The 26,903-nt window shown below is 44.3% G+C and overlaps 2 protein-coding genes across 5 annotated transcripts in view; both read left to right on the forward strand.

Annotated features, from left to right (window-relative positions):
- Positions 1 to 26,903, forward strand: part of FRMD8 (FERM domain containing 8) — a 543,310-nt gene that overhangs the window by 320,847 nt on the left and 195,560 nt on the right. The window lies entirely within an intron of this gene.
- The window catches only part of ARHGEF2 (Rho/Rac guanine nucleotide exchange factor 2), a 292,733-nt gene that overhangs the window by 134,909 nt on the left and 130,921 nt on the right, over positions 1 to 26,903 (forward strand). Inside the window, exon 1 of one of the 4 annotated variants that reach the window (XM_070766664.1) lies at positions 6,397 to 6,582. The exons of 2 other annotated variants lie outside the window; for them this stretch is intronic. Coding sequence is in view for 1 of the 2 variants with exons in the window: in XM_070766663.1 (XP_070622764.1) it covers positions 16,328 to 16,390 (63 nt within the window). In the remaining variant the exon portion in view is untranslated. Of the gene's footprint in view, positions 1 to 6,396; positions 6,583 to 16,121; positions 16,391 to 26,903 lie in introns of those variants that run through there. One more of the 4 variants, XM_070766663.1, reaches the window with a different exon arrangement.

The following is a 26,903-nucleotide window of genomic DNA, read 5'->3' on the forward strand; positions in this document are numbered from 1 at the left end:
CCATGTTTATTTATTAAAGTTTATTACAAAAAATATTTATTAAAGGCAGACGAAAGTTTGGCGATGATGTATGACATCATCGGGCGGGAAAAACCGTGGTATAGGGGGAAAAACAGCAAAGTATTTTTTTAATTAATATTTTTGAAAAACCGTGGTACGTATAGCCGTTTCGCGAAGTTCAAACCCGCGAAAATCGAGGGACCACTGTATATATATATATTTATGTTTGGGTATGTATATGTTGTTTGCTTTTTTAAATATGATAGGGTTTTATGTGCTTTCTAATATTAGATTTGTTTTCGCTGGAATATTGTTTTTATTGTTGTGAGCTGCCCCGAGTCTTCGGAGAGGGGCGGCATACAAATCTAATAAATTGAATTGAATTGAATGAGCCGCTCCGAGTCTTCGGAGAGGTGTGGCATACAAATCTAATAAATTATTATTATTATTAATTATTATTATTCCCCACCCCCACCCCGGAGGTTCTCTGGAAGCCAAAAACGCCCTCCCAGAGCCTCTGTGTGAGCCAAAAATCAACTGGCTGGCACACACATGCACGTTGGAGCTGAGCTTGGGCAACGGCTCGCGTGCCAGCAGATATGGCTCCGCATGCCACCTGTGGCACCCGTGCCAAAGGTTCACCATCACTGGTCTAGGACAACTTGCCAGAACCAGCTCGCCGCAGGACAATCCATGTCGGAAAACTCAATGTGATAAAATGTTAATCTGCCCCCGTTTTTTTCTACATTATTTCCATTTTTGTGTATGGAAATAATGTTGAAGGAACAGTGGCGGATAATATACATCGGCCGCAGTAAGATGACCATGACAATGTAGCCATGCCAGGTTGCCCATGGTATGATGGCCGTGGTGTGTTGGTTTAAGCTATTTTCCAAAGCACCTGAAGGCCAGACAAGGAAGAATGGATGGAAACTGACCAAGGAGAGATTCAACCTGGAAATAAGGAGGGATTTTCTGACAGTGAGAACAATCAACCCATTGAACAGAAGATGTGGGACCTTCATCACTGGAAGCTTTAGAGAAGAGACTGGACTGCCATTTGTTGGAAATGCTGTAGGGCAGTGACGGCCAACCTATGGCACGGGTGACACAGGTGGCACGCGGAGCCATATCTGCTGGCACGCGAGCTGTTGTCCTAGCTCAGCTCCAACCATAGTTCCCTCTAAGCTGAGCAGTGAGCAATTGCTCACTTAAAAATCATCATCAACTCAGAGTTTTCCAAACCTGCCCAGAAGCCGAGAGGGAAATTTTATTATTATTTCTGTGCTGCCCAGTCCCGAAGGGACTGCCGCTCAGACACTATACTTTTCCGCCCACCCCCCAAAAAAATTAGAGACAACACTGGCTCCAACGTGCATGTGTGTGTTGGCCAGCTGATTTTTGGCTCACACAGAGGCACTGGGAGGGTGTTTTTGGCTTCCAGAGAACCTCCAAGAGGATGGGAGAGGGCATTTTTACCCTTCCCCAGCTCCAAGGAAGCCTTTGGAGCTTGGGGAGGGCAAAAGGCGAGCCTACTGGGCCCACCGGAAGTTGGGAAAGATGCCATTTCCAGCCTCCAGGGCACCTCTGAGGGGCGGGAAAAACTGTTTTCACTCTCCCTAGGCATTGAATTATGGGTATGGGTACTTGGGCACGCGCGATACTGTGTGCCCACACTTTTTTGGCACCCAAGGAAAAAATATTCACCATCACTGGTGTAGGGTCTCCTGCCTGAGCGGAGGGTTGGACTAGATCAGTGATTTTCAACCTTTTTTGAGCTGCGGCACATTTTTTACATTTACAAAATCCTGGGGCACACCACCAACCAAAATGACACTCTAAGACAGTACATATTATACATATTGCCCACCCCCCTTGTGTGTGTGTGTATACACACTCTTGAACCATTTCCAAAAACAGGTGAGGGCTGGGGCGTTTTCTCTCTTATTCTTTGGGTGCTTTTTATCATATGCTTTAAATCAAGAGTCACTTCTCTCTTTTGTTTCTCTATCTTTCCTCTCATTCTCTGCCTCAATCATTTTCTCATTTCTCTTTTTTTCTCCCCTTTTTTCTCACATTTCTCTCTCTCCCTCTCCTTCTCTCTCTTATTTTTTTCTCCCTCTCCCTCTCTCTCTTTCTCTCTCTCTCACATGAACTCTCTCTCTTGCTTTCTTTCTCTCTCACATAAACTCTCTCTCTTGCTTTCTTTCTCTCTTGCTTTCTTTCTCTCTCCCATAAACTCTCTCTCTTTCTGTCTTTCTCTCTCACATAAACTCTCTTGCTTTCTTTCTCTCTTGCTTTCTTTCTCTCTCACATAAACTCTCTCTCTTGCTTTCTTTCTCTCTCACATAAACTCTCTCTCTTGCTTTCTTTCTCTCTCTTTCTCTCTCCCCCCGCTCTCTCTTGCTTTCTCTCTCTCTCACATAAACTCTCTCTCTTGCTTTCTTTCTCTCTTGCTTTCTTTCTCTCTTGCTTTCTTTCTCTCTTTCTCTCTCCCCCCGCTCTCTCTTGCTTTCTCTCTCTCTCACATAAACTCTCTCTTTCTTTCTTTCTTTCTCTCTTGCTTTCTTTCTCTCTCTTTCTCTCTCCCCCCGCTCTCTCTTGCTTTCTCTCTCTCTCACATAAACTCTCTCTCTTTCTTTCTTTCTCTCTTTCTTTCTTTCTCTCTCTTTCTCTCTCCCCCGCTCTCTCTTGCTTTCTCTCTCTCTCACATAAACTCTCTCTATTTCTTTCTTTCTCTCTTGCTTTCTTTCTCTCTTTCTCTCTCCCCCCGCTCTCTCTTGCTTTCTCTCTCTCTCACATAAACTCTCTCTCTTGCTTTCTCTCTCTCTCACATAAACTCTCTCTCTTGCTTTCTTTCTCTCTTGCTTTCTTTCCCTCTCACATAAACTCTCTTGCTTTCTTTCTCTCTCTTTCTCTCTCCCCCCGCTCTCTCTTGCTTTCTCTCTCTCACATAAACTCTCTCTCTTTCTTTCTTTCTCTCTTGCTTTCTTTCTCTCTTTTTCTCTTTCCCCCCACTCTCTCTTGCTTTCTCTCTCTCTCACATAAACTCTCTCTCTTTCTTTCTTTCTGTCTTGCTTTCTTTCTCTCTTTCTCTCTCCCCCCGCTCTCTCTTGCTTTCTCTCTCTCACACATAAACTCTCTCTCTTGCTTTCTCTCTCTCTCACATAAACTCTCTCTCTTGCTTTCTTTCTCTCTTGCTTTCTTTCTCACATAAACTCTCTCTTGCTTGCTTTCTCTCTCACATAAACTCTCTCTTGCTTTCTTTCTCTATTGCTTTCTTTCTCTCTCACATAAACTCTCTCTCTTGCTTTCTTTCTCTCTCACATAAACTCTCTCTCTTGCTTTCTTTCTCTCTCACATAAACTCTCTCTTGCTTTCTTTCTCTCTCACATAAACTCTCTGTCTTGCTTTCTTTCTCTCTTGCTTTCTTTCTCTCTCACATAAACTCTCTCTCTTGCTTTCTTTCTCTCTCACATAAACTCTCTCTCTCTTGCTTTCTTTCTCTCTTGCTTTCTTTCTCTCTCACATAAACTCTCTTGCTTGCTTTCTCTCTCACATAAACTCTCTTGCTTTCTTTCTCTCTCACATAAACTCTCTCTCTTGCTTTCTTTCTCTCTTGCTTTCTTTCTCTCTCACATAAACTCTCTCTCTTGCTTTCTTTCTCTCTCACATAAACTCTCTCTCTTGCTTTCTTTCTCTCTTGCTTTCTTTCTCTCTCACATAAACTCTCTTGCTTTCTTTCTCTCACACATAAACTCTCTCTCTTGCTTTCTTTCTCTCTCACATAAACTCTCTCTCTTGCTTTCTTTCTCTCTCACATAAACTCTCTCTCTTGCTTTCTTTCTCTCTCACATAAACTCTCTCTCTTGCTTTCTTTCTCTCTCACATAAACTCTCTCTCTTGCTTTCTTTCTCTCTTGCTTTCTTTCTCTCTCTTTCTCTCTCCCCCCGCTCTCTTTTGCTTTCTCTCTCTCTCACATAAACTCTCTCTCTTTCTTTCTTTCTCTCTTGCTTTCTTTCTCTCTCCCCCCGCTCTCTCTTGCTTTCTCTCTCTCTCACATAAACTCTCTTTCTTTCTTTCTCTCTTGCTTTCTTTCCCTCTCACATAAACTCTCTCTCTTGCTTTCTTTCTCTCTTGCTTTCTTTCTCTCTCTTTCTCTCTCCCCCCGCTCTCTCTTGCTTTCTCTCTCTCACATAAACTCTCTTGCTTTCTTTCTCTCTTGCTTTCTTTCTCTCTCTTTCTCTCTCCCCCCGCTCTCTCTGGCTTTCTCTCTCTCACACATAAACTGTCTCTCTCTCTTTCTTTCTCTCTTTCTTTCTCTCTCACATAAACTCTCTCTCTTGCTTTCTTTCTCTCTCACATAAACTCTCTCTCTTGCTTTCTTTCTCTCTCTTTCTCTCTTCCCCGCTCTCTCTTGCTTTCTCTCTCACACATAAACTCTCTTTCTTTCTTTCTCTCTCACATAAACTCTCTCTCTTGTTTTCTTTCTCTGTTGCTTTCTTTCTCTCTCTTTCTCTCTCCCCCCGCTCTCTCTTGCTTTCTCTCTCTCTCACATAAACTCTCTCTCTTTCTTTCTTTCTCTCTTGCTTTCTTTCTCTCTCTTTCTCTCTCCCTCCGCTCTCTCTTGCTTTCTGTCTCTCTCACATAAACTCTCTCTCTTGCTTTCTTTCTCTCTCACATAAACTCTCTCTTGCTTTCTTTCTCTCTCACATAAACTCTCTCTCTTGCTTTCTTTCTCTCTCACATGAACTCTCTCTCTTGCTTTCTTTCTCTCTCACATAAACTCTCTCTCTTGCTTTCTTTCTCTCTCACATAAACTCTCTCTTCCTTTCTTTCTCTCTTGCTTTCTTTCTCTCTCTTTCTCTCTCCCCCCGCTCTCTCTTGCTTTCTCTCTCTCACATAAACTCTCTCTCTTTCTTTCTTTCTCTCTTTCTTTCTTTCTCTCTCACATAAACTCTCTTGCTTTCTTTCTCTCTCACATAAACTCTCTCTCTTCCTTTCTTTCTCTCTTGCTTTCTTTCTCTCTCTTTCTCTCCCCCCCACTCTCTCTTGCTTTCTCTCTCTCTCACACATAAACTCTCTCTCTTTCTGTCTTTCTCTCTCACATAAACTCTCTCTCTTGCTTTCTTTCTCTCTTGCTTTCTTTCTCTCTCACATAAACTCTCTCTCTTGCTTTCTTTCTCTCTTGCTTTCTTTCTCTCTCTTTCTCTCTCCCCCCGCTCTCTCTTGCTTTCTCTCTCTCACACATAAACTCTCTCTCTTGCTTTCTTTCTCTCTCACATAAACTCTCTCTCTTGCTTTCTTTCTCTCTTGCTTTCTTTCTCTCTCACATAAACTCTCTCTCTTGCTTGCTTGCTTTCTCTCACATAAACTCTCTCTCTTGCTTTCTTTCTCTCTCACATAAACTCTCTCTTGCTTGCTTTCTTTCTCTCTTGCTTTCTTTCTCTCTCTTTCTCTCTCCCCCCACTCTCTCTTGCTTTCTCTCTCTCTCACATAAACTCTCTCTCTTGCTTTCTTTCTCTCTTGCTTTCTTTCTCTCTCTTTCTCTCTCCCCACGCTCTCCCTTGCTTTCTCTCTCTCTCACATAAACTCTCTCTCTTGCTTTCTTTCTCTCTTGCTTTCTTTCTCTCTCACATAAACTCTCTCTCTTTCTTTCTTTCTCTCTTGCTTTCTTTCTCTCTCTTTCTCTCTCCCCCGCTCTCTCTTGCTTTCTCTCTCTCGCTTGATTTCTTTTTCTCTCTCTCTTGCTTTCTTTATCTCTCTCTCTCTCTTTCTTTCTTTCTCTTTTTTCATTTCTCTCTCTCTCTCACTCACTCTTTCTTGCTTTTTTTTCTCTCTCTCTCTTGCTTTCTTTCTCTTTCTCCCCTCTTGCGGCACACCTGACCATGTTCCACGGCACACAAGTGTGCCGTGGCACACTGGTGTAAAAACACTGGACTAGATGACCTACAGGGTGCCTTCCAACTCTCTTAATATTTAAATCTGGTTGCGGCGAGATGTCCCATTCCGATCCTTGAACTCCAAGTAACACCACTGAGCCATGTTTTTCTGCCTTTCCGGGAAGCCAAGAGAGTAGGAGAGGATGTAATATTTCGATTAGATTTGTGGCTTTTGGCTCTGGCTTGAATATCTTTCTTTACTTCTCAGCCACTCTTCTCTATTTTTTTTAAAGCAGTAAATCTGAGCACAAGATACTCTGATAAAACTAATGGATATGTGACCTTGATGTGGATTTAAAAAGGGACAGGGGTGGGTGGGACGCAGCCTGTAGCAGCTGTTTAGAGCCTACTGGATTTGGCTTGACCTCAGTCAATGATTGACCTGGAAACTCAATGAGAAGGAAATTCCCATTGCATGAACGGCCAGATCCTTTGCAGTGGGGAGAGCCTTGTTTGGGGGCTGGAGATTTTGATCTCACATCACCTAGCAGTAGGGAAAGCCCAGTTGCTATTTTTCCTGGAGGAGATCCAGTCTCTTCCAGCTAGCTCCAGTTTGTCCTCGTTGGGAAAATAGCAAGGCTGGAACTCAAGAAACCTTGGCATCACAATCTGAAAACGTTCCGGTAAATGTTGAGCTCAGGTACGTTGTGATGCTTCTTTCACAGCTCAAAAGTAATCCAGCGGTGGTTGAGGAGGTACACAAATTGTTCGTTGTTTAGATCAGGGATCCTCAAACTTGGCAACTTTAAGACTTGTGGACTTCCTCCATGAATTTTGTCATTTTTAACCTTTTAACCTATATTTTTGGAGTTTCTTTTCTACTTCCTTCTAGTTTTTTCTTAACATCTCTTTGTTGTTTACGTCTTTTATTCATATTACTCATATAAGGTTTGCCTATTTGCCGATGACTCTAAAGTGTGCAATAGGGTTGATATTCCTGGAGGCGTCTGTAAAATGGTAAATGATTTAGCTTTACTAGATAAATGGTCAAAGCAATGGAAACTGCAGTTTAATGTTTCCAAATGTAAAATAATGCACTTGGGGAAAAGGAATCCTCAATCTGAATATTGTATTGGCAGTTCTGTGTTAGCAAAAACTTCAGAAGGAAAGGATTTAGGGGTAGTGATTTCTGACAGTCTCTAAATGGGTGAACAGTGCAGTCAGGCGGTAGGGAAAGCAAGTAGGAGGTATAACAAGCAGGAAGAGGGAGATTATGATCCCGCTATATAGAATGCTGGTGAGACCACATTTGGAATACTGTGTTCAGTTCTGGAGACCTCACCTACAAAAAGATATTGACAAAATTGAACGGGTCCAAAGACGGGCTACAAGAATGGTGGAAGGTCTTAAGCATAAAACGTATCAGGAAAGACTTCATGAACTCCATCTGTATAGTCTGGAGGACAGAAGGAAAAGGGGGGACATGATGGAAACATTTAAATATGTTAAAGGGTTAAATAAGGTCCAGGAGGGAAGTGTTTTTAATAGGAAAGTGAACACAAGAACAAGGGGACACAATCTGAAGTTAGTTGGGGGAAAGATCAAAAGCAACATGAGAAAATATTATTTTACTGAAAGAGTAGTAGATCCTTGGAACAAACTTCCAGCAGACGTGGTAGATAAATCCACAGGAACTGAATTTAAACATGCCTGGGATAAACATATATCCATCCTAAGATAAAATACAGAAAATAGTATAAGGGCAGACTAGATGCACCAGGAGGTCTTTTTCTGCCGTCAGACTTCTATGTTTCTATGTTTCTATATGTCATAACTAGCCCCTTTAAATATGCTTTAGCTGTATCCCATACAATTTGTAACGAAATATCCCTCTTTTTATTTTCTTTAAAAGAGAATTGCATTTCTTTTTCTGTAAATGGTTGAAGTTCTTCTTCATTCAATATTTCTTGGTTTAAAGTCCACCGAATTTTTTTCTTTCGTCCTTTCCAAACAGCTGTTATCGGATTATAGTCAGCCCATATGCTTGTTTCAATATTTATATGTTGTATATTAGATAACACATTTATTAACATACATAACATACATATCTATTCTTGATCATATGTCTAGAGGAATAAAACGCGTATTGCTTTTTTCTTGGAAATTTCCCTCTCCATACATCAAATATATTCAATTCATCTATTATAGCAAAAATGATTTTGGTAATTTTTTCCTTTGTCTCTTGTTCTATTTTGTCACTTTGTAGTCCAGTTCAACCTCTGCAATGGCATTTAAATCTGCCATCATACAAATATTTTCATAGTTTAATTCAATTATTTTATTATATAGCTTAGAGAAAAACTTATCTTGGCATTCATTTGGTGTATAAAGACCATCACCACCACCACCAGTGAAATGCAGAAATACAGTGTCTTCCCAGTTGTCTACAGCTGCTCTACAGGAAAGACCCCTGAGGATACCCCGAGAACTTCAAAGCTTCAGAACTTCAATTCTGGGAGTTGAAGTCCGCGAGTCTTAAAGTTGTCGAGTTTGAAGACCTCTGGTTTAAGAAGTAGGGAAATTGTAGCTTGTTTCCTATCTGTGGAGATTCTCAGTCATCCAGGTCATAGTTGTCTCAAAAATGGTGTGTGTGTGTTTTATAGGTTTCACATTAGAGAAACATCTTTCAGCTGTGGCGAGGGGAATGTTTGCCCAGGTTCGCCTGGTGCACCAGTTGCGGCCCTATCTGGACCGGGAATCACTGCTCACAGTCACTCATGCCCTCATCACCTCGAGGCTCCACTACTGTAACGCTCTCTACATGGGGCTACCTTTGAAAAATGTTCGGAAACTTCAGATCGTGTAGAATGCAGCTGCGAGAGCAATCATGGGCTTCCCTAAATATGGCCTTGTCACACCAACATTCCCAGTCTGCATTGGTTGCCAATCAGTTTCCGGTCACAATTCAAAGTGTTGGTTATGACCTATGAAGCCCTTCATGGCACTGGACCAGAATATCTTCGGGACCGCCTCCTGCCGCACGAATCCCAGCGACCGGTTAGGTCCCACAGAGTCGGCCTTCTTCGGGTCCCGTTGACTAAACAATGCCGTCTGGCGGGACCCCGGGGAAGAGCCTTCTCTGTGGGGGCCCCAACCCTCTGGAACCAGCTGCCCCCTGAGATTAGGATTGCCCCCACCCTCCCTGCCTTTCGTAAACTCCTTAAGACCCACCTCTGCCGTCAGGCATGGGGGAACTAAAACATCTCTCCCTTGCCCATGTTGTTTTGCCATTTGATTGATTGACTGTGTGCCTGTTTTTTATATATATTGGGACTATTTTATGAATTTATTAATTTTAAATTGTAATTAGATTGGTGGGCATTGGATTTGTTATTATGTACTGTTTTTTATTATTGTTGTGAGCCGTCCCAAGTTTGCGGAGAGGGGCGGCATATAAATCCAATAAATCTAATTTAATCTATACTTCTATTTTTTGTCAGGCTCTTCAAATTATCTTTTCAACAATAAAAATAAAACTCTGTTTGAAGTTGGTTTAATTGACGGACTGGAGGTGACAACTGCCTTCTCACAACATATAAAATATGTTAGGTCCCACAGAGTGGGTCTTCTCCGGGTCCTGTCAACGAAACAATGCCACTTGGCGGGACCCAGGAGAAGAGCCTTCTCTGTGGCGGCCCCGGCCCTCTGGAACCAACTCCCCCCAGAGATTAGAATTGCCCCTACTCTCCTTGCCTTTCGTAAGCTACTCAAAACCCACCTCTGCCGCCAGGCATGGGGGAATTAAGACTTCTTCTCCCCCTAGGCTGATACAACTGTATGTATGGTATGTTTGTACGTATGTTGGTTTTATACATTTAGGGGTCTTAAGTTAGTCTTTTAGTATTGGATTTTTTACTGCACATTGTTCATGATTGTTGTTAGCCGCCCCGAGTTTTCGGAGAGGGGCGGCATATAAATCCAATAAATGAAATGAAATGAAATGAATAGATATATTCTAGAAAGAGTTGCAGAGAAGATGATTTGGAGACTGGAGGCTAAACTGTATTGATGAAAGACTGCAGGAACTAGATATGTCCAGATATGTCTGTGATGACCAGCCTTTCAGTCTAGATGTTTGTTTACCTTAGGTGGACCAGAGTGTTTTGCTCAGAAGGTTTTATGTTGCCGGTTGGATGTTTGTGAAGGATGGTGTGAATGAGCTCTCTAGCCTAGGAATTTGGTGCCTGTAGTTTTCTAAGATGCCTGCCTCTTATCCCTCCCCTAAATTCGGAAGGCCCCGGTCCTTCTCTATCTCCAAAAACCTTGTCAACATCAGATCTAATTAGAACGTGGATGGAAAACTACTGGGAAATCCCACCGCTTATAGATTAGACTGGGGATATTCCAGGAGGCAGGAAAGGTAGCCTCTTACGTAGCGTTTCCAAGGAAATAGCATGGAGAGATCTATTGTGTTGTAGTATGAAAGCAATGGACCACGTGGTTAGCAGATGTGTCTACCCCATCCAGGAAAAAAGATGAAGGAAAGTTAGGACGGTGATATTGTGCCATTTTGGTTAGATGGCAACCGTTATAGAATGAAGAAGCCCCCGGTAGCCATCCTACAGTAAGGGTTATAATGGGCTTTAAAAACCCCACTTCTGCCCACTAGCTTTAAAGGGTAGCCACACTGGGAAACAGACCAATCCACTCTATGCAGCTCAGTTGTCTCAGCATCTGATCATTTATTTTTATTTATTTATTTATTTATTTATTTATTTATTTATTTTGTCCAATGGTTTTAGTGGGTATATATCTATATACACATAGTAAAATACTGTACATGATGAAGGTTATAGAGGAGATACTCATAGTAAAATACATCTAAGAAATAATAGAAAAGAAGGTATAGTAATAGAACATATCAATGAAAGAATAGAAGAAGAGATATAGGAATAGAAGAAAGGTATAGGAGATATAGGAGAGCAATAGGACAGGGGACGGAAGGCACTCTAGTGCACTTGTACTCGCCCCTTACTGACCTCTTAGGAATCTGGATAGGTCAACCGTAGATAATCTAAGGGCAAAGTGTTGGGGGTTTGGGGATGACACTATGGAGTCCGGTAATGAGTTCCATGCTTCAACAATTCGGTTACTGAAGTCATATTTTTTACAGTCAAGTTTGGAGCGGTTAATATTAAGTTTAAATCTGTTGTGTGCTCTTGTGTTGTTGTGGTTGAAGCTGAAGTAGTCGCCGACAGGCAGGACGTTGCAGCACATGATCTTGTGGGCAATACTTAGATCTTGTTTAAGGCGTTTTAGTTCTAAAGTTTCTAGGCCTAGGATTGAAAGTCTAGTCTCATAGGGTATTCTGTTTCGAGTGGAGGAGTGAAGGGCTCTTCTGGTGAAGTATCTTTGGACATTTTCAAGGGTGTTAACGTCTGGGATGTGATATGGGTTCCAAACAGATGAGCTGTATTCGAGGATGGGTCTGGCAAAAGTTTTGTAAGCTCTGGTAAGTAGTGTGAGAAGCTCTGGTAAGTAGTGTGAAAGATCAACATTGAATCCAGAAATGAAGAAAAAGTCATTTCTTACTTATTTAGTATATGGGTGGCAGACCATCAAGAAATTTCCAAGCAATGGAATCTGAGGAGAAAAAAAGTGGTGATCCGTTTTGATATTGTTAAGAAGATCTCATGGCCAACATCCCCAACGTAAATAACTCTCTTTTCGGTGTTTCTCAATCTTAACTATTTACTGGCTGGGGAAGTCTGGGTGTTGAAGTCTTGACACCTTCAATCAGTCAATCAATCAGAAAAGATCTGGAAGGGACCTTGGAGGTCTCCTAGTCCAACCCTCTGCTCAAGTAGGAGATCCTGTGCCATTTCAGACAGGTGGCTGTCCAATTTCTTCTTTAAAACCTCCAGTGATGAAACACCCACAATTTCTGAAGACAACATCTAGTGAATAGTTCTCACTGTCATGAAATTTCTTCTTAATTCCAGATTGCTTCTCCTTGATTAGTTTCCATCCATTGTTTCTTGCCTTCTGGTGGTTTGGAAAATAAATTGACCCCCTCTTCTCTGTGGCTGCTCGTGTCCCTCCTAGTCCTTCTTTTCTCTAGATGGGCCATACCCAAATTCCTGCAACAATTCTATGTATGTTTTAGTCTCCAGGCCTTTAATTGTCTTAGTTGCTCTTCTCTTCACTTTTTCCAAAGTCTCAACAACTTTTTTTGTAATGTGACCAAAACTGGATGCAGTTTTCCAGATGTGTTCCTAATAAGGACTATAGTAAATATAGCTTACTATACTTACACCTTATAATACTCCTGGATTATACTCCTTAGCATAATCCATTTTAAAGGGGCTAAGACTAGAACCGAACAGAACAGAATAACAGAGTTGGAAGGGACCTTGTAGAACCTCTAGTCCAGTGGCCAGCAACCTTAAACAAAGAGCCACAAAAGTCCTAACCAGAAGCCCCCTGTTCAAGCTGATAGATAAATTAGTGAAGATTGGACTTAATCCCTGGATAGTTCAGTGGATTTCAAGCTGGCTGAAGCATAGACATCAGAGAGTTATTGTTAATGGCGAGTATTCTGAGCAGAGTCAGGTTACAAGCGGTGTGCCACAAGAGTCTGTTCTGGGTCCTATTCTTTTTAATATGTTTGTGAGTGACATAGGGGAAGGTTTGGTAGGGAAGATTTGCCTATTTGCCAATGACTCTAAAGTGTGCAATAGGGTTGATATTCCTGGAGGGGTCTGTAATATGGTAAATGATTTAGCTTTACTAGATAAAGGTTCAAAGCAATGGAAACTGCAGTTTAATGTTTCCAAATGTAAAATAAGGCACTTGGGGAAAAGGAATCCTCAGTTTGAGTATTGCATTGGAGTTCTGTGTTAGCAAAAACTTCAGAAGAGAAGGATTTAGGGGTAGTGATTTCTGACAGTCTCAAAATGGGTGAGCAGTGTGGTCGGACGGTAGGAAAAGCAAGTAGGATGTTTGGCTGCATAGCTAGAGGTATAACAAGCAGGAAGAGGGAAATTGTGATCCCCTTATATAGAGCGCTGGTGAGACCACATTTGGAATACTGTGTTCAGTTCTGGTGACCTCACCTACAAAAAGATATTGACAAAATTGAACGGGTCCAAAGACGGGCTACAAGAATGGTGGAAGGTCTTAAGCATAAAATGTGGCCTGATTCAGCATGGCTTTGCTTATGTTCTCCCCAGAACCATGCGTTGATGACCCCTGCTCTAGTCCAGCCCCCTGCCAAAGCAGGAAACCACCATTTCTGACAGATGGCAGTCCAGTCTAAGAAACATGGCTCTGTTTTCGTATAGTCCACTTCGAAGGGTTTCTGAGTAGTCCCCATTTGCAGGAAAGAGAGTTCAGATGGAGTTCCTCATAGTGTCTTTGCAAGATGGCCAGAATTGCTGAGAATCTCATTTCTGGGGGATGATGGTCACCAACTGCTGATCCAGCCAGGAATTTTGCATCATCTCAGCCTTTCTAGCTTTGCCAGACGCATTGGTCTTTAGCCACCATGGTTGGGACATATAGGAGTTGCAATGCACCCTACTCAGGAGTGCGACGGCTGGCTTAGCCGGTTCTGTTTTGACTGGGGTATTTAAATTTAGAACAAACTTTAGTTCATGATTCTGACCTGGAGCTTCACAGGACAATTTCACAACATCCTATCTTGGTTGGCTTAGTAATTGCACCGTGGGGAAGAGCAAATGTCAACAGGCTCTCTTGCCTTCTAGGGAGGTAATCCTCGACTTACATCCACAACGAAGCCCGAATGTTCTGTCGCTAAGTGAAACATTTGTTAAGTGGCTTTTGCTTGTTCTACGACCTTTCTTGCCACAGTCGTTAAAGGGAATCCCTGCAGTTGCTAAGTTGTTAAATGAATCTGGTTTCCCCATCGACTTTGCTTGTCAGGTGGTGGCAAAAGTGGATCATATGACATACCGTGTTTCCCCGAAAGTAAGACAGTGTCTTACTTTCTTTTTACCCCCAAAAGCCCCACTACGTCTTACTTTCGGGGTATGTCTTACATTGGAAAAAAATTGAAAGGGTCGCATTCCCGAAGGCATCTCCCCAGAGTCCAGAAGGGCAGCCGCGGGACAGGAGCCTCGTGAGCCCTTTTCCAAGTTCAACCTCAGGGCTCCAAGCGGCGTGCACGCGTGGAGCCACAGACGCGTGTCGGGGAAGCGTGTGTCTGGAGGGGAGGAGCCGCTCTGCGCAGTTGGGCAGCCCCACCTGCCTGCCGGAAAGGAGGCGGGCGAAAGAGGGCGCAGCTCTGGCCGCTTGCCTCGGAGCTGGTCGACCTCGCTGGCCGCTTGCAGCCGAGCCTCGGCAGGACTCGGTTGCTGGGACGAGCGTCTTCGCTGCAAGCCGCCGCCCGCTCGGCTCGCTTCGGACCAGCGCCATCCTTCGCTTTGCCAAGCCGGGGAAGAGGCGGTGGCGCCGCGGCGAGGCGAAGGTGAGGGGCGCGCGGGGAGCTTGGAAGCAACGTCATCGGGCTCCCCCCCGGCAATACCCCCATGTTTCCCTGAAAGTAAGACATATGTCTTACTTTCGGGGTACGGCTTATATTAGCCGACCCCCCTGAAACCCCCGATACGTCTTACAATCGGGGGTGTCTTACTATCGGGGAAACAGGGTATATATACACACACATACACAGGATTCTGCGACTATCATATATATGAACCAGTTGCCAAGCATCTGGATTTTGATCGCATTGACCGTAGGGTTACTGCAAAGGTCATAACTGTGAAAAACGGTCATAGGTCACTTTTTGCAGCGCCATTGTGATTTTGAACGGTCAATAGACAAACTCTTGTAAGTCGAGAACTAGCTGTATTTGCGTCAATCAGTTCTCTGGAAGTTTAGAAGGCTGCCAGGTGTGAAATGCTGGTGTTGTGTGTCGGAAGTGTCATTTGTTAAATGCCTTCGAGTTGTTCTCCGGTATTCGGTGAGTAACTAACACGACTTTTGCAGGAATTTTTCTTTCAGTTTCATCCTTTTCATATCAAGAGCACAAATGGTGTGCGCTTGCTCCTAAGGGTACTTTATCTTGAGAAGCCATAGCTGGCTGCTTGACAGGCTGAGGATTTGAACCCAGAGCTCGTTTGTTTAACCCCGGCCCCCACGGGGACTGCCACAGCGTTTGCTTTTCACAAAGTAACAAGCGTGACCTCGAGAGTTGCCGGGGTGCATTGCGCCTTGCTTCTAGGAAGTGAACGATGAAAGTGCGCCGTGCGATCGCTTCCCTCTGGCTGTTAGAGGCTTGGCGAGGGGGTGCGTGTTTGTGTGCGCCTCTGTCCTGTGCAGCTGCGGAAGAGCGTTCCTTGGCTGTGCACCATGGATCTCACAGCGGCTTTGAAATTCCCCGGGGATCCTCAGGGGTCTGTCCCATAGAGCAGTGTTTTTCAACCAGTGTGCCGAGAGAGAGAGAAAGAAGAGAAAGAGCGAGAGAGAGAAAGAGAACAAGAGAGAGAGAGAAACCAAGAGAGAGAGAAAGAGAACAAGGGAAAGAAAGCAAGAGAGAGAAAGAGAGAGAGAGAAAGCAAGAGAGAGAGAGAAAGAGAGGGAGGGAAGGAAGGAGAGAAAGACATAGAAGAAGGTAGGGAGGGAGGGAGAGAGAAAGAAAAAAGAGAGGAAGGAAGGAAGAGAAAGAAAGAGGGATGGAGAGAGAAAGAAGGAAGGGAGAGAAAGAGGGAGGGAGGGAGAAAGAAATAGAGCGAAAGGGAGGAAGAGAGAGAGAGAGAGATCATTTTTTTGTCCAAACTTTTTTTAGCCCCCACCCTCCTCCCGCTCAATGTGCCCCAGGGTTTCGTAAATGTAAAAAATGTGCCGCGGCTCAAAAACAGGTTGAAAATCACTGCCACAGAGCAGCCAAGGACAAGACGGCGCTGCGCTTCTGCGGTGGTTGTGGTGCGCTGCTACCGAATGGCTCTTCTGCTCCGAGCGGGAGCATCATGGCAACGTGAAAAAGCCACGGGATCCTTGGAAAGCGGGTCCCGCCGAGCTCCGTTTCTGATGCAATCTGCTCTACTGGTGGGACAGGACGGCCCTTGTTTGCTTCGCTCTTTTCAAGGTGGTGTAGGAACAGGGGGTTTCTTCTCCTCCTCCTCCTCCTCCGAGAGAAGGAGGAGGAGCAAAGCCGTTTGAATAATCCAACTTTTAGTTTTGAGCATGGCTAGTTAACTTCCTGCTTGTGAGTTGGCTGTACAAAGGAAGGGCAAGCGTAGAAGGGCTCCTCTTCTCTCTCTCTCTGTCTCTTTCTCTCGTTTTTTTTTCAAGGAGAGAGAGAGAAAAAACTTCATTCATTCCCTCCCGACTGCTAGTTTTTCCTCCCGGTTTTTTGCCCAAATTTCCTCCTCCTGCTGCCATCCTAGTAGGAAAAACAACCCGATCCTCTCCAAGGCTGGATTATGTCTCGGATAGAATCTTTGTCCAGGTCTAAAGCCGATCGGAAGAAAGAAAACATTTTGAAGGTTAGTTCTGCCTCCTCTTTGGGGACCTGGGTGTACGCGGGGTCTTTGTTTTATGGAGGGTTTTCGGGGGCCTGGACCTAAGGGGAAGACAGTCCAGCTCTTGGGCTGAGAGGTGTGAGTTGTGCCTTGTGGCGTAGACTTTCTTGGGGGGGAGGGAGCCTTGGAGTGATTTTGGGGGGGACGGTGGGGGGGACACCGGAAATCAGAAGGGAGGATGGGCAGCACCGCTGTCCAAACTCTGTCTTTCTTCTTCTTCTGCAAATCAATTGTGTAGATCTTTGGGGAAGTTTTGTGCAAATCAATCGTGTAGACCTTTGGGGAAGTTTTGTGCAAATCAATCGTGTAGATCAGTGATTTTCAACCTTTTTTGAGCCGCAGCACATTTTTTACATTTACGAAACCTTGGGGCACATTGAGCGGGGGGAGGGTGGGGGCTAAAAAAAGTTTGGACAAAAAATTCTCTCTCTCTTCCTCCCTTTCGCTCTATTTTTCTCTCCCTCCCTCTTTCTCTCCCTTCCTTCCTTCTCTCTTTTGCTCTCTTTCTCTCTCCCTCCCTCCCTACCTCCCTCTATGTCTTTCTCTCTCTCTCCTTCCCTCCCTCTCTCTCTATATTGCTTTCTTTCTCTCTCTTTCTCTCTCTTGCTTTCTTTCTCTTCTTCTTTCTCTTGCTTTCTCCCTCTCTTGTTCTCTTTCTCTCTCTCTTGTTCTCTTTCTTTCTTTCTTTCTCTCTCTCTTGCTTTCTTTCTCTCTTGCTTTATTTCTCTCTCTGAGCTTCGTGGCACACCTGACCATGTCTCATGGCACACTAGTGTGCCGCGGCACACTGGTTGAAAAACACTGGTGTAGATCTTTGGGGAAGTTTTGTGCAAATCAATTGTGTAGATCTTTGGGGAAGTTTTATGAATTCATCCTACCATGTGATTTTTCCCCCCGGGGGTTGTGTGTGTGTGTTTGTGGAGAATGCTAGTTCCAATTAAGAGCCAGAATTTTGGGGGTTTTTTGTTTTCCTTTATTCTCCCCCCCTTTCCGCACTCCCCCCCCCAGCCTATAATCCTAAATTTGGGGACGAAAGGTCAAAATAAATGCGGCGAGACGAACACAAGCCCCCGTGATTCAGTCAGAATTTGTGAGAAACTTTGCAGGCTGTTAATCGAAACACCACGGGATCAGCATGCTCGCTGCCCTCCCCAGCTTGGTCCGGCGAAAAAACCCCCCACCCATATGAAAATAAAACTAGTGTCTTTTGTGGCTTCCAAATTGGTCTCTCTCTCTCTCTATCTCTCCCCTTGGGTCGCAGCCAAGACACAAATAGACGGATCTGCTGCTGTTTTGTGAACACTGTTCCCCTCTCCATGTGGTGCTGAAAGCAACCTATAATTTTATTTGCTTTTTTAAAGCAAGTGCCTCTTCTCCCTCCCATCCCCCCACCCCGCTTCTGGTTTCAGATCTTGCATTGCCAGATGTCCCTTTCTTTGAAAGGGTTGCCCCAATTTCCCCCAAACAATGGGGTTGTCTGTAGTTAGGATATAAAAGGATGTCCCTCGCACGGGAGGGGTTGGCGAATGCAGCCGCAATTGTGGCCAAGCACATCCCCGGCTTGGAGGCTCTTTTAGCGTCTTCCTCATTTTAACTCTCTCCTTTGTGAATCAAGCCATCTTCACCGCTCCGGAGCGTAGACGTTGAAACAGAACTTGGTTTGGCTGCTGAGACGGCCGCCTTCACGTGGCGCAAGGCAACGGCTGTCTTTAACGCTTGGCGCTTTAACCTGGAGGCCTTTCAGAACCGAGCTAGTGCAGGATCTCCCACCTGTTGGCACATGGCGCCGTGCGCACGCACATTGTCGGATTTGGAGGGGGGTTAACTCGGCCTTTCCCCCAGCATCATGTGCTCCAGAGGAAGCCGTCATGCGTTGGCCCCATACTGGTTAGAAACATAGAAGATTGACGGCAGAAAACGACCTCATGGTCCATCTAGTCTGCCCTTATACTATTTTCTGTATTTTATCTTAGGATGGATCTATGTCAATCCCAGGCATGTTTAAATTCAGTTATTGTGGATTTACCAACCGCGTCTGCTGGAAGTTTGTTCCAAGGATCTACTACTTTTTCAGTAAAATAATATTTTCTCATGTTGCTTTTGATCTTTCCCCCAAACTAACCTCAGATTGTGTCCCCTTGTTCTTGTGTTCACTTTCCTATTGAAAACACTTCCCTCCTGAACCTTATTTAACCCTTTGACATATTTAAATGTTTCGATCGTGTCCTCCCTTTCCCTTCTGTCCTCCAGAGTCCAGACTATACAGATTGAGTTCATTAAGTCTTTCCTGATACGTTTTATGCTTAAGACCTTCCACCATTCTTGTAGCCCGTCTTTGGACCCGTTCAATTTTGTCAATATCTTTTTGTAGGTGAGGTCTCCAGAACTGGACACAGTATTCCAAATGTGGTCTCACCAGCGCTCTCTACAGCGGGTTCACAATCTCCCTCTTCCTGCTTGTTATACCTCTAGCTATGCAGCCAAGCATCCTACTTGCTTTCCCTACCGCCTGACTGCACTGTTCACCCATTTTGAGACTGTCAGAAGTCACTACCCCTAAATCCTTCTCTCCTGAAGTATTTGCTAACACAGAACTGCCAATACAATACTCAGATTGAGGATTCCTTTTCCCCAAGTGATAAGTTTTATGCTTAAGACCTTCCACCATTCTTGTAGCCCGTCTTTGGACCCGTTCAATGGGTCTTCCTTGTGGTCCCCAAAGTGCAAGCTGATTTTAGGCTTCAAAAGTGCCAGTGCTTTTCCAAAATATAGTAATACGTACAGGGAATGCTTTTGGAAGTCGCTACTCCTGGCCCCAATGTTCCTCTTAAGCCTGTTGTGAATGTGCTGTCTTCAAAACCATACAGGCAGTTCTCAAATTATAATAATAATCAGAATAGAGCAGGTATGGACCTTGGAGGTTTTCTAGTTGAATCCTGTACTCAGGCAAGGAGATGCTATATCAGTCCAGACAAGTGACTTTCCTGTTTTTTCTTAAAATCCTCCAGGGATGGACCACCCTTGTGCCTAGTTGTTCCGGTGTGCAGTGCTCTATATAGCATCATTTTGAGGGTAGGAATTGAAGCAGTTTGTGTCCAGGATGTGTGGACCTTGGAGATCTTCTAGTCTAACCCCTTGCTCAGGCAGGACACCCTATACCAGGGGGGTAGGCAAATTTGGCTCTTCTATGACTTGTGGACTTCAACTCCCAGAATTCCTGAGCCAATCACGCTAGCTCGGGAATTCTGGGAATTGAAGTCCACATGTCATAGCAGAGCCAACTTTGCCTACCCCCCTGCCCTTTACCATTTGATAGAGAAATGGTTTGCCCAGTCTCTTCTTAAAAACTTCCAGTGATGGAGCACCCACAACGTCTGGTGGCAAGCTGTTCCACTGGTTAATTGTCCTCACTGTTAAGAAGTTTCTCCTTAATTCCAGATTGTTTCTCTCCTTGATTGGTTTTTTTTATGGCCACAATTGGGACCAGATTTTCTGTCCATAAGCAAAATGGTTGTTAAAGTGTGTCTAATGTTACAACCTTTTATTACCAGAGTTGTTAAGCGAAACATATAATTGTTAAGCATTGACTTTGCGAGCTGGGAAGGTTGCAAGTGGCGGATCACACGACTTTGGGGTTCTGCAACGGTTATATCTCCGGGACCGCCTTCTGCTGCACGAATCCCAGCGACTGGTTAGGTCCCACAGAGTTGGCCTTCTCCGGGTCCCGTCGACTAAGCAATGTCGTTTGGCGGGACCCAGGAGAAGAGCCTTCTCTGTGGTGGCCCCGGCCCTCTGGAACCAGCTCCCCCCAGATATCAGAGTTGCCCCCACCCTCCTTGCCTTTCACAAGCTCCTTAAAACCCACCTCTGTCATCAGGCATGGGGGAATTGAGATAGTCCCTTCCCCCTAGGCTTATAGAATTTATACATGGTATGCTTGTATGTATGAGTGGTTCTTTAAATTGGGTTTTTTAAGATTATTTTTAATATTACATTGTCTTTTTATATTGTTGTTAGCCGCCACAAGGGATAGATAGATAGATAGATAGATAGATAGATAGATAGATAGATAGATAGATAGATAAATTTGAGGACCACCTCTGCTTCAGGCCCAACTGGCAAAGGAAAGCTCATGTGGATGCAGTGGATAGACAATGGCTACAATGATCCTCGTATAAATATTTGTTATTGCTGTACATCACAAATTCCATTTCTATACTGAACAGTGTGTTTTCTAGGTGTCCAAAGTGTTAAAATATAAACATGTTGTTTTGTTTTTTGCTGAATTTGAAAATTAAGGGAGACTAGGATAGATCTATTTCGGCCTTATTTTGGCCTCATCAGCTAGCCATACCCTCACTGGGACTTGAACCTGCAACCTTTGCCTTGTAAGGCAGAGAATGAACCTCTAGGCTACAGTATCCAATCCTTTCAGCTCTGTATATATATAAATTCAGCCAGTTGTCAAAACATTCAAATTTTGATCAGGGGATTGGAATTGCTGTGTGGGAACTGGTCATAAGCGTGGGAACTGGTCATAAGCGTGGGAACTAGTCATAAATAACTTTTCAGCGTTGTTGGCACCATTGAACTAAAGGAATGGTTGAAAGTTGTGGGTTACCTGTACTTAGAATGCATGCAGTAACTAAATAAATTCAGTTTTGGAATTCAGGTAGTCCTCCACTTGCAACAGTTCCATTAGTGACCATTCAAAGTTACAACGGCGCTGAAAAAAAGTGGTGGCTTTTCACACTTGCAGCATCCCTGTGATCATGGGATCAAAATTCAGACGCTTGGCAATCCCCTCGCATTTATGACAGGGGGAGGGGGGACACACGTGATTCCCCTTTTGCAAGTCGACAGGAAAAGCCAGATTGACAACCCATGTGACTAACTTAACGTCTACAATGATTTGCTTAACAACCGTGGCAAGAAAAGTCGTAAAATAGGGCAAAGCTCACTTCATATAACTGTCCCACATAGCAACAGAAATATAAGTCGTAAGTGTAGCGCAGGGGTTTCCAACCTTGGGCACGTTAAGACTTGTGGACTTCAACTCCCAGAGTTCCTCAGCCGGCATCGCTGGCTGAGGAACTCTGGGAGTTGAAGTCCACAAGTCTTAACGTGGCCAAGTTTGGAGACCCCCTGGTGTAATGGATCGCTTAGGGAAACCATTTTTCCTGGGTACTTTTGTAAAATTGGTTTAATTCTTCTGTATCAAAAGTAGAATTTTGAATAGTTTTTCGGGGTTTTTTTTTTAGCAGACTGGGACATTTTGGGGGACGGGGAGATCTATTTGCTCAGAACAGAAGCACTTACTGTGTCAATTCTTCTTTTTAAAAAAAAAACCCCAGTGCCTTGGGGTAATCTTGTGAAATGAGAGACAGAGCAAAAGCACAGCCTTTGTGGATTCCTCCCTCCCTTCGATTCTACAGAAATGATTATTTGGGGATGGGGAGGGGAAGTGGGGGTGGGGAGGGATTCTTCTCCATCAACCCCGGAGCTGTGATTTATTCTGGCACTAGGGAAAGGGTGTTTGCAAGAAAGCTGGGATGTTGAGTTGCAGTTATTTTTAAACAGCTCAACTGCCGAGCCTAAAATAGCTTTCTCATCTTAAAACTTGTTTTTCGTTTTTTAAATCCTAAAACAACTTTTCCTTCTTTTTAAGCTCATGGGAGCTGGGAGAGTAAGCGATCTCAAGATTCAGGCATTTGGCATTGGAAACTCAGAAACTGTAGAATTGAGTTGGACGTTTCTGATAGATTAATCAGTTCTGGAGACCTCACCTACAAAAAGATATTGACAAAATTGAACGGGTCCAAAGACGGGCTACAAGAATGGTGGATGGTCTTAAGCATAAAACGTATCAGGAAAGACTTCATGAACTCAATCTGTATAGTCTGGAGGACAGAAGGGAAAGGGGGGACATGATCGAAACATTTAAATATGTCAAAGGGTTAAATAAGGTTAAGGAGGGAAGTGTTTTTAATAGGAAAGTGAACACAAGAACAAGGGGCCACAATCTGAAGTTAGTTGGGGGAAAGATAAAAAGCAACATGAGAAAATATTATTTTATTTAAAGAGTAGTAGATCCTTGGAACAAACTTCCAGCAGACGTGGTTGATAAATCCACAGTAACTGAATTTAAACATGCCTGGGATAAACAAATATCCATCCTAAGATAAAATACAGGAAATAGTATAAGGGCAGACTAGATGGACCATGAGGTCTTTTTCTGCCGTCAGTCTTCTATGTTTCTATGTTTCTATTAACAAACAGTGGTTAACAAACAAACAAACCCCACTTTATGCCAACTTGGGGAAAACGTGTAGCTTGCAGACCTGGTGTTAATCCTTAAGAAGGAGGTGGGGTCGATTGTTCCTTTTCATTTTACAGAGAGGGGACTGAGATTTGTAGGAATTTGTAGGCAGGTGAGAATAAACCCCAAGAAAGTCAGATTATTTAGGTTCAATTTTGCTTTTTAAAAATAATTTTTATTAGTTTTTCCAAATGTTAAAAAACAACATTTCAATAGTTTAGTACAGCTCTATACCTGATTTCTTACGTTTGTTACATTTCTTATATCACTTCTTTATATGTACATATGTTACATTGCATGCTTATATATTCCATTTAGTACATCCTTTCACACTTTATTCCTATCTTTGCCTTCGTTACCAATCCATTTGTACTTGGTATAAATTGGTACTATTTAGGTTCAATTTTGATGGGGGAACTAGACCTATTCAGTTGACGTTGTTCTCTTCTCACAAGACACAAGAGCTTCACAAAGCAGGAGGACCAATGTGTTTCAAAATAAACCTGAAAAATAGCCAAGTTATATTTAATATAAATTCACCAAAGAAAGAAAGATTTTTATATCTGGAAAAGAACTAGATATCCTAAATCACTATACAGTGATTACCTCGTCTTACAAACGCCTCGTCTTACAAACTTTTCGAGATACAAACCTGGGGTTTAAGATTTTTTTGCCTCTTCTTACAAACTATTTTCACCTTACAAACCCACCGCCACCGCCGGGATGCCCCGCCTCTGGACTTCCGTTGCCAGCGAAGCCCCCGTTTTTGTGCTGTTGGTATTCCCCTGAGGCTCCCCTCCATGGGAAACTCCACCTCTGGACTTCCGTGTTTTTGTGATGCTGCAGGAGAATCCCAGCAGTGCAAAAACGGGTGCTTCGGTGGCAACGGAAGTCCGGAGGTGGGGTTTCCCAGCAAGGGGAGCCTCAGTGAAATCGCAGTATCGCAAAAACACAGAGGTCCGGAGATGGGGTTTCGAGGACTTCCGTGTTTTTGCAATGCTGCGATTTCACTGGGAAACCCCACCTCCGGACTTCCGTTGCCAGCGAAGCGCTTGTTTTTGAGATACTAGGATTCCCCTGCTGGGATTCCCCTGCAGCATCGCAAAAACACAGATGTCCGGAGGTGGGGTTTCCTATGGAGGGGAACCTCAGGGGAATCCCAGCAGCGCAAAAGTGGGTGCTTCGGCTGGCAAAAGGGGTGAATTGCACGCATTAATCACTTTTCCATTGATTCCTATGGGAAACACTGTTTCATCTTACAAACTTTTCACCTTAAGAACCTCGTCCCGGAACCAATTAAGTTTGTAAGACAAGGTATCACTGTATACCTTGGTCAACAGATCTCAATGGAAAGTGATCCAATAAAGGAAAATGAACAGTGGGTTGAATGTGGTTGACAAGCTAATCGCAATTTTCAAGAACAACCTCTCGCTAAAAGAAATGTTTTCGATCAATCTGTGCCACCTGCTCTAACATATGCCGGCAAAACCTGGTCACTAACCTCACAACCCACACAAAAACTACGACTGGCACAAAGACCATGGAAAGACAAGATAAGAAAACTTGCATGTGGATTGGAGAAGAAACTAAAGTACTGTATACAGTTGCCATCAAGAGAGTTAAGGAATTGAAACAGAAAAGGGCTGGTCACAGAGTTAGATCAACCTGTGGCAGGGGGGACCAAGGCAGTCGTAGAATGGATCCCACTGGACCCAAAACATCCACGAAAGAGACCTAAAACAAGATGGGCCGATGGCATCAGCAAGTATGAAGGACCCAAAGGAAAGCTCAGGACCGTATGGGTTGGGAATACGCAGAAGAGGCCTTCATCCTGCCATGGATAGATAGTGGCTAGAACGACGATGATGAAGATCGTGCAGAATGCAGCTGCGAGAGCAGTCATGGGCTTCCCTAGGTATGCCCATGTTTCACCAACACTCCGCAGTCTGCATTGGTTGCAGATCAATTTCCGGTCACAATTCAAAGTGTTGGTTATGACCTTTAAAGCCCTTCATGGCATTGGACCAGAATATCTCCGAGACCGCCTTCTGCCGCACGAATCCCAGCGACCGATTAGGTCCCACAGAGTGGGCCTTCTCCGGGTCCCGTCAACTAAACAATGTCGGTTGGCGGGGCCCAGGAGAAGAGCCTTCTCTGTGGCGGCCCCGACCCTCTGGAACCAGCTCCCCCCAGAGATTAGAACTGCCCCTACTCTCCTTGCCTTCCGTAAGCTCCTTAAAACCCACCTTTGTCGTCAGGCATGGGGGAACTGAGACATCTCCCCCGGGCCTATACAATTTATGCATGGTATGTTTGTATGTATGTTTGTTTTAGTAAATGGGGTTTTAAAATATTTTAAATTATAATTTAGATTTGTCATGAATTGTTTATTTTGTTGTGAGCCGCCCCGAGTCTGCGGAGAGGGGCGGCATGCAAATCTAAATAATAAATAAATAAGTAATAAATAAAGATCCAGGCTCAGTTCCTGCAACCGTCCTTCAAGAACGTTTTTTTAAAAGAAGAGGTTGGACAACCGCTGATCCAGAGCGGTAGAGGGTCTCCTGCTTCAACAGCGCGGGAGACTACAAGACCTTTAAGTTCCCTTCCAACTCTGCTACAGTTCACTTGGCAACCATTCCAAGTTACAACGGCCCTGAAAAATGATGTGAACTTAGGGCCACGTTTCGCGGTTACAAAGGTGGCGACACGGCGTGTTCTGGGAACCTAGCCGTGGCGCCTTGTTAGCTCAGGTGTTGTTGCCAGGAACCAAGGGACTTGAGGGAGACCGTCAGCTTTACAAACACAAGGCTTGTTTCCCTTCTGTGAGGCTCCGGGGGGACCCACTGTTTTTCCCCTTTGTATTCCACAACAGGCGAGGGGTGAGGGAGGGAGGGATGCCGAGGCCGGCAACCAGGAGCGATGCCCAGGGCTCCTTTCTGACTTTGGGCCCTGTTGGTCCAACGTCTTGTTGTGGCAGCGTGGCAGCTGCCCGCTTCCTCCCGGCCCTGGGGCGCTGCCCTTTGTGGCTTTCTCTTCCCGCCCAGCATTCTTGCAAAACAATGCATGTTGAAATCGTCCTGGGTCTCTCTCGAAAGCCCGGTATTGTTTTGGTCAGGGCTGCCGTGAAGGGAGGGGGGCCCTCCCCCAGTTGGACGGTTCTTCTGAGCTGATGCAAGCCTCGTTCTAGCCCTCCCCTCTTGGCAGCCGTGGCTGGCACCCCCAACCCGCTCAGCCGCCAAACGGGGCGGCCGTTGATCGAGCAGATGGTTTACGGAAGCTTAGGGAGGGTTGATGGCGGTGGACTGAGATGGGAGGGGCAGGGCTGGGACGCCAAGCCTTTTGAACCCTTCCCACCCAGGCACAATTCGCTTTGAAGGGTTGAAATGGCTGCAGTGTCCATTTTCACACTTGGACGGCAAGCCCTTCCTTTGAATAAGCAATTGGGGTGGGAGGGAAAGTTGGGAAGGGGACATCCGGTGCTTTTCGGCTTCCAGACATGTGGGCTGCCTTTTGTTCCTTTGTCCCAGAAAGTTGATACCTACTACGGCCCATACTGGCAATTCGCTCGTAATCCACTTAATTGCCGTGGATTGCTCTTCAGCATTTATTGAGGTGGAGAAAGGAGAGACAGAGAGAGAGAGATAGAATTATGTCTAGTTGTTACCATTGTCTATGTGTGACCCTCGTTTTTGCCAGAAGCCCTTCCGTCTTTGGTCTGCTATGAGAAAAAAAAAGTTCTTTTTGCAAACTCACTTTGTAGCAAGTCAAGAACTCCAAGTTGCCAAGGTTGGGAAACATTGCTCCAGACTATACAGATTGAGTTAACTCTAAAAGTCAAAGAAAAAGACGATTCGGGATATTTTATAACATGGGAACTACTCTACAAATGGTTAGCTGGTAGATATAGAAGTTAGAGGATTATATTTGTGTGAAATGTGAACTACATGAGAAAGTAAAACTGCTGAGAAAATATTTTGATGGTTATATAATTTTTATTTATTTATTTATTTATTTATTGGATTTGTATGCCGCCCCTCTCCGGAGACTCGGGGCGGCTAACAGCAACAATAAAGCAGTGTACAATAGTAGTCTGATGTTAGAAACAATTAAAAACCCATGAATTTAAAGAAACCAAACATACATACATACATACATACA

Source organism: Erythrolamprus reginae, chromosome 13 (genome assembly GCF_031021105.1).
Source record: "Erythrolamprus reginae isolate rEryReg1 chromosome 13, rEryReg1.hap1, whole genome shotgun sequence".
Classification (NCBI taxonomy): domain Eukaryota; kingdom Metazoa; phylum Chordata; class Lepidosauria; order Squamata; family Dipsadidae; genus Erythrolamprus; species Erythrolamprus reginae.